Source organism: Hibiscus syriacus, unplaced genomic scaffold, assembly GCF_006381635.1.
Source record: "Hibiscus syriacus cultivar Baekdansim isolate YM2019G1 unplaced genomic scaffold, ASM638163v2 tig00110674_pilon, whole genome shotgun sequence".
Lineage (NCBI taxonomy): Eukaryota > Viridiplantae > Streptophyta > Magnoliopsida > Malvales > Malvaceae > Hibiscus > Hibiscus syriacus.
This window is the reverse complement of record NW_024062819.1, coordinates 164599-172961: the sequence shown is the minus strand read 5'-3', so window position 1 is coordinate 172961 and position 8363 is coordinate 164599. Positions and strand designations below refer to the sequence as shown.

Here is an 8363-nt window from a genome sequence, read left to right as displayed (position 1 = left end):
ACTACGTCTACCAGAAGCAGTTGAATCCGTACAACCCAACGCCTTAAACAATGAGATGACAAGGAATCGGGTAAGGCGGTAATGAACTCACCAGCTTCTTTCTTTGATAAAATAAGTTGAGCTTGTTTAATAAATAATTATTTATAATAAATAAAGGTCTTATCTTTGTTGCTTTATAAATAGTCTTACCATTTGATCAAAGATTCCTTTTTCATTTGTAATTCCTAATAATTTTCTTACAAGTTTGAACTTTGTTTCTTTAACAAATTATTAAAATATTTATTATTAACAAGTGCGGAATTTAATCTCGTAAATAAGATTTATAATTAGAATTGAGTTGAAAAATAAATTAAATTAAAAGGATAATACCATGATAAATAAATAAATATTAAATATTAAATTAATTAACAAATAAATAGTAATAAAATATTTTATGATGATAAAGAGTCATTGCTTTGAGATACAATCTATTCAAGAATGGGAACGACTTCTCAAATACAAACTTTGAGATGAACATAATCAACTCGTATAAATGTCAAACTACTTACTTAATTTGTTATTTAACATGTCAGTTTAGTTTTGATTTTTTTCCTTAATCAGCTATTATATATTAATTTTTATATTCAATTTATTTTATTATATAATTGTGATTTAACACGATGATATATAAGAGATAAATCATATAATTAATTATTTGAAACATTCAAAACACTGCTTAATATGATAGATTTTTTTGTGTGATTTTTATAATATTTGTTGATCTGTCAACGTTTGTTAAAGTAATTTAACAGTGACAGAATTAGGATGTGATATTTTTATGGTAGATCCTGGTTTTTTTTTAATCGCTTAATGTTTTCTTCAAATATTGTAGTCTGTTTTGATTATTTAAAAATATTTTTAAAATTGGATGCATATATATGTTAATAAAAAATTATGTAAAAATGAATGAAAACAAAATTTTAAGACAAGAATACACAATTAACGTAAAAAAGCGTAACAGATTATTATTCCTATTCGTACTCTATTTTTATTTTTTTTATTTATTAAAAGTATATTAAACAATAATTTTTTTTTAGGTTTAAGGGCTACTTTTACTCCCCTATAGTAGATTCAATTTATCATTTTTAATCTTATAGTTTTATGCTTCAATTTGAAGTTTTTTACGATGTTCATCCTAACCCTCGAAGTCTATTTTGACTAACATAATTGTTAGTATTCTGTATTTATCATTACTAACAATTTTCAGATCATCCAATATTATTGTCGTAGCTTGATGATGACGTGACATTTATTAAAATAAATAAATAATAAAATATTTACTACATACAACGGTTAGAAAAAAATCATAAAAATTCGAACTACTCTCTTAATCTCACTAAAATAAATAATAAAATTTTGAGAATTTATTCTAATCATTGTGTTTAAGAAATATTTTAACATAATCTCTTAATCTAACTCACAGTTCTATTAGTCAAAACGGTCAACGGACTTTGAGGACAAAGATGAACACTGTAAACAACTTCGAGGGCTAAATTGATGCAAAAGAAAAATCATAAGAGAAATATAAATTTAGACTACCACAAGAGGCAAAAGTAGTTCTTAAGTCATTTTTATAATAGTATAGAGTGATTATAAAATAGTAATCTCTTGATAATCTTTCTTAGACATTGACGACGTACACACACCCACAAGTCAATAACTTAACTAGCTAAGTCTCATCTCATCATCTAGCAATAATAATACATTCATCAAATGGAAAAAATGATATCAAACGTTTAATTCAATCGTGAAATAAGAGACTCGATATTCTTTAAGTAAAGTTTAGTATTCTTAGAATTCAAATCTTTAAGGATAAAGTGATACATCAAACCTCCTTATTTACCAAGTAATATAGGATAGTGTCTTCAAACAACCGGGTTCTCACACACTTTTGCAGATTAAAAACACACATAACAATGGAAATCCTCTAAAACTCCCATGGTCTTCATAAGCCATGTCAACTTGGAGGATACGCTGAACACGAAGCACGGATAGATTCACGCACAAACTCCTTTACGAGGACGATATCATCGTGGCGTTTTTTTTTCAGATGAAAAACATTGAATTTTCAAGGTCAGGATGGACCCTGTAATAGCTCCTGTCAAATGCATCAGCCAGTGGTTGAGATTGTCGTCGGTTCAATACCTGCTGGTAAAGCCGACCTCTATACGCAGCGAGGTCGGCATAAAAAACCGGCGGGATCAAGGAGACAGACTTGGTGCACCGAGCAGAAGTGAAGCACATGCTATGTATTAGCTGTTGGATATGGTCACTAGTGAACCCATGTTCGTCCCAAAGGGCGTGGTATTGTGTTGACTTGCTAGTCCCAATCATACCATACTGGCTAAACAGATGGAAATGAAACCCTGAAGGATCCACAACAGTTGAATCAATAACGGTTCCTGGAGGCACGTTGCCGGAGGAACCTCCATCCTGTTTGTTCATCGGAAAGAAACGTGTGTTGTGTCTCTTCTGCGCTACGATAAGCGTGATGGTTGGAAAATAATCCTTTGCTTTAAAGGCTCTCTGGATGCCGACTAGCTCCTCATTAAGTACCATATCAAACTGGCTTTCACCAACTCCATCGCGAAATATCACAATTTTTGCAGGCATGCGATGGTTTAACTTGTTATAAGACTCTATAAGCTCCCAACACATCTCAGAAAAGTCCTGAATCTTCTCTGATCTGGCTTCTTGTGGGCGAATTCTCACCGCATAACGATGAGGAGCAGGCCAACTCATGGAAGCTACAACAGCTGCTATTGAAGGACTAGTTGAGTTCTTGCCAGGATGATTGACGTCAGCACCTACAAACATAAGATGACCTTCATCTTTAAAGTGAAGTAGAGGTTCATTGATGTCTACATTTTGGCCTCCAAGCTTGGCATTAATCTTCAAACCAAGATTAGCAAGATATTGATCTGTCGCTTGATTGGCACCGAAAGACAGACAACATTGGGTCATAATGCCAACTCTGGTCTCGGCAACAAATTTAAGGCAACCGTAACCAGGGTGTTGTCCAGCCATCACACAAAGAAGCAGCTGAAGACGTCCTCCTGATTTCTCATAAGATCGGCGCTGAATATTCACAAGCTTCTTTTGAAGCTCATCCTCACTGTTTAAAACGTTCATTTCAGCCTTCTCATAATGAAGTGGCTTCCCAATAGCCATCCCGAGTTCATTGAATCGTTTTCCAAGACTTTGAACAAATAAATCATAATCCAAGCTTTGTTTGGACGTTCCAAGTGGTGTGAAATCAAGAATAGCCCAGCGATCAATTTTCTTCCCTTCAACCAGACGTCTACCATGAGCAAGGTTCCAATGACATTTGTCTTCAGGAACATGTATTTTTATCTTATCGCCTCGACGAGCACGAACTAACAACTCAGGTGGGCTAAGAACACGACCTTCCACTATTGTCATGTTCGTGCTTGGTTGCATCCCAAAATTTTGCACAACTTCTCCACTGCAAATAGTGAAACATATAATTATCCAGAGACAAACTAGATGAACAAAGCAAGGAATACAGTATATTATCAGGCGGCCAAAAGGTATAAGTTCGCATTTCGATTGTTAAAAGTACTCTGTACGAAATCAATTGGTAGAAGACAAGAAATTGTAACAAAAACAAACTATACTTGTGTAAAAATGATTGTTCCAAAAACAGATCCAACTCAAAAGTTCAAGTTTGTCCATGCTTACCCACAAGGACCATTTGCATCCTGCACCATATCACATATTTTTTTCCTCCTATCGGTTGGTAAAGGCATCGACAAATTCTTCAACGTCTTTGTTGCTTCTTTATCAAGTAAATCCTTAGGATATCTCTGTCCTTCAGCTACGACACATAATTCTATGGGCACCACATGACTTCCATTCCTTTTCCCCAATTCCAAGCAGGGAATACCTTGGTGCTCGATATCTATCTCATACTTCACCTTGAAGTAATCTACAAGGCTGGTTTCTTGGCCTTCCAAGATAAACGAAATATCTTGTGCGCCATTAGAAGTCAATCCATAAATTTTATGTCTTCGGTAAAAATCAATATGAGATTTATAGACTTCCAATTCATTCAACGCTTTTGCAATATTTTCCTTGAGGTTTCCAAACGCATTTATATTAAAACCATCTATCTGCTGCTTCAGATAGTCAAGAACAGGCAATGGCTTACGAACTGGCATCACTGAGTAGTCCAGACACAAAGCTAAATCTTGAGAAGTCAGCTTCAAACTATATGTAGGTTGTCTAGATGCAACAATACCGTGCCCAAGGTCGACTCCTGGATAACGGGAACTATGATTCAAAGAGAACTTAAACCTTTTAGGAGTCTCCTTCAATGCCAAATCCATTGCTTGTAATATATCACGAGGAACCGACGGCTCTTGTCCACCAATGTAATCATTAAGTTGAGAAAGCCTGAGTTCGTTCACAAGCTTTAGTGTCACGAGATATGATGAAGACTGGAATAGTTGTACTTCAAATTCCCCAGTAGGTAATTCTGCAACACTAAAGATGTTCTTTCTGCCATCATATACAATCTCGTTAATAGGAAACCGGTTGGGATTGGCCTCGTACATCTTTTTCATTATTAAAGACAAGTCAAACTTCGATATTTTGACAGGATGTCCGTTACTTGAAGCCAACATTGGCTTAACATCAACATCATAGTGCCATATAATCTTCGTTGCATCGAAGATAACAGCAAAATGATTGACAAGAAGCATAAGTTTCTTAGTACCATTCGTCCCTCCATTATCAGGTCGTTTAATAGGCAAAATTATTTCGGTAGATGACGACGAAGGCAGCACTGGTTTTGAAATAGTCAGTGATTTCATTGCAGTAGCAATAGCACCTGTGAAAGGTAAAAGTTATGAAACTAAGTTGCAGGCAAGTAATGTATTGTTATAAGCACTGTAATTTGGTAGCATCAACATAATATAACTTTGAAACATCAATAAAGAATCAAGCTAATTTATGGCCTCATGTTTATCATGCATTGAAAACAAACAGAGCAACAAAATAGTTTAACATGAAAATAAACAACTACACAAAGGGTATCCTTGTGTATCCAAAGTAGAATGAGCTGAAGTTGGTGCAATTAAGTATATCGATTTTAACATCACCAAACATTATTAATCAATTTATTTCAGTACAAAGAATTGTCTATTGCAACAAGGCACAACCTATAACCCATATATTGTATGCTCATAAACAAACCAAAAGAATGGGACCAAAAGCACATACCAGGATCATGACCCGCTGGTGAAGAAGTAGAAGAAGATCCATGACTTGGGGTTGACAGAACTTGAGCAAAAGATCGACCTCCCCATGGTTTCCGAACTCCACTAGACGTCCCTTCGCCCCTGTCGAACACCATAGGAGCAGGACTCTGATGGGCTGCACTTGGGTTTGGAACCACTTGTCGTTGGCTCCGGCCCTGGTTCGTTCCTCTTCCCTGCTGCCCTTGCTGATGAAGCCTAGTATCCCTCCCCCCGCCTCCTCCTCCTCCTCCTCCGTCTCTCCCTCTCTCTCTGCCTCTTCCACCTTCTCCACCTCTCACTCTGCCTCCTCGTCCTCCTCTGCCTCTTCCTCCTGCTCCGTCTCTCCCGCTGCCTCTTCCACTTCCACCATACCCTCCTCTATCCATCGCAACACGAGAATAAAAAAAACTGTGAATATTCTGAGCTCACTAACCGTACCGACTAATTTGTTCTGCAAGCGCTTACGAATTAAAAAAAAGTGCAGCTAAAAGGTGTGAGCTGAGGGATTATATAGTGACGAGGGTCAGTATCTTTCTGTGTGTACTGCGTCTACAAGAAGCAATTGGATCCATACAATCCAACGCCTTAATCATTGAGGACAAGGGAAGCGCGTAACGCGGTAACGAACTCTCCAAGTTTTTTCTTTTTGGAAAGTATGGTGGAAACTACTTGGCGCTCAAGTTCGTTTATAAAATAAAAATCTTATTTCATAATTATAAATTGGCTAAAGTACACAAATGGTCTCCTATACGTATACGTATAGGGTGATAAGTCCCACTACTATAAAAAGTTATAAAATAGTCTCCCGATTATAGGACATTGTTTTGTTGAGTCCACCGACTATTAAAAGTTACAAAATGATCATTTGACTATTCATATATTCTAAATTCGTCCTTTTTCATTATAAAATTGACTGCAGTCTAAGTTGGACATTAACTTGTTGACTTACATGTGATAAAATATGATCCTAGAATCTCAAAAGATTATAATATCTCAATCAGCATGTTAACGTTAAGCTCAAACGACCATCAATTTTGTAATGAATAGTCTAATGATTATTTGGTAACTTTTAATACTCAAATGACTCAACAAAGTAACATCTATATTTGAAGAATCATCTTATAACTTTTAATAGTTGAGAGATCTAATAAAGTAACAACCAATAATCAAGGGATTATTTGTGTACTTTACCCTCATAAATTATATCTTCCATTTAACGGAAGATTCTTCCTTCTTTGTAAATTCCTAACCACCTTCCTTAAAATTGAATATTGTTTTCGAATAAATTATTGAAATATCAAGTTTTAATAGTTTAATGAAATGAGGTGTTCTTATTAGATTTTTAAACAAAATTCATAATTTTGAATTCTTATGTTATAGATAAAATATTAAGATGTCACTTTTATAGTAAATTTTATAATATTCAATACCGATTAATAATTTTATAGATTAATATTAATAATAAGAAAAAATAAGTTAAAAAGGTTGCGCTATAATAAACATTTGTAATATTTAATCTGAGTTAATCGATCAATAAAATAAATACAATTATATAAATAATTATAAAATAAAAAACTAATAAAATATTTCATGGTAATAAAGAATCATCGTTTTGGGATACCATCTCCTCAAGAATGGGAATGGGAATGGGAATGAGAATAAGACAAACTAAATAATATAATCTATATTATTGTGAAATAAATCAAGAAAATTCTACGACGCTCGACGAAAAGCGATGAGCACCACTAACTATGAGCAACATTAATTTAAGGGTAAACTACAGAGTTGATCAATTTTGTTTTATTTTTTTAAACCTATGGTTACTCGATCCAGAAATGTCAATACGTGGTCATTTTTGTTTCGTTTTAATTAAGACGTGGTCACTGAGACGTTAGGTGTTGTGAGTTGGATGATGTGACATGTTAGTAAAAAGGTTTAATTTTTATTTGAATCATTAAGCTTGAGATAAATTACTAATTATGAGTCTTTTTGTAAATCCAAAATAATTAAAAGATAAAAAAATCAATTAACCCCCTTTCTCCTTATGTTTTATTCCCAAATCAGAAATGGAAAATCCCTAATTTCAAACCCCCCAAATTTCATTTTAATCCCATCTCCATTCAATTGATCCCTCGCCATCATTCGGTCGTCGATGATCGTCACCGTCGATGCCATCATGACCTCCTGATCACATCGATCAAAATCTCGTTGAGAGTGTCCCGTGAACTATTATCGATCGATGTGGAAAGCTCGTCGAAGTTCTGTCGGAGAACTCAAAACCATTGTACTGTTATCAACAAATTTCTACCAATCCAGTCACCATTAGGCCTCACCGTCACCATCTATGTGCTCCTCGACGTCTTGCGAACCAAATCCAACCGATGTGAACATCCCCGTCGTGGAGGTTTCGGGTTTGTTGATAAACATATGGAAAGAATAGGTAAATTGATATTTTACCCTTGAACTATTTTGGGTTTAAAAAAAAACCTCATAATTAGTAATTTATCTCAAGCTTAAGGGTTAAAATAAAAATTAAACCTTTTTACTAATGTGCCACATCATCAAACTCATAACAACTAACGTCTCAGTGACAATGTCTTAATTAAAATGAAACAAAAGTGACTGTGTATTGACGTTTATGGATAGAGTGGCCATAGGTTTAAAAAAATGAAACAAAATTGATCAACTCTGTAGTATACCCTTAATTTAATTTATAAAAAAAATAAATTCTAAAGCACTAAACGTATAATTATAAATTAGTAAAAAATTTAAAGATAAATTATTTAAAATAAAGGTTAAATTATACTAGTGACCACCTAACTATTATCCCTTTTATTTTAACCAATATTTTTGAAATTCTATCAATCAGGTCACTCAACTATTTAAATGCATTCAATTAAGTCACTTGCTATTAATATTTAACGGATAAGTTGATGTGGCAGTTAAAATATTTGGTATAATTACACATTTGGTCACTATTGCTTATGTGTTCTATCAATTTGGTCTAAATTTTAATAAATTAAAATAAACTTAACCCTCAAATCTTTAATTTTAAAATATTTT

General features: G+C 34.1%; 1 protein-coding gene across 1 annotated transcript; it reads right to left on the bottom strand.

The window, feature by feature from the left end:
- Positions 1 to 2077: 2077 nt before the first annotated feature.
- Positions 2078 to 5788, bottom strand: LOC120137472 (protein argonaute 3-like). Its single transcript, XM_039153202.1, has 3 exons — positions 5284 to 5788; positions 3742 to 4891; positions 2078 to 3505 (listed from the first exon to the last, which is right to left on the bottom strand). The coding sequence occupies exons 1-3, from the start codon at positions 5684 to 5686 to the stop codon at positions 2086 to 2088; spliced, it is 2973 nt and encodes a 990-aa protein (XP_039009133.1). The 5' UTR covers positions 5687 to 5788; the 3' UTR covers positions 2078 to 2085.
- Between the last annotated feature and the right edge of the window lie 2575 nt (positions 5789 to 8363).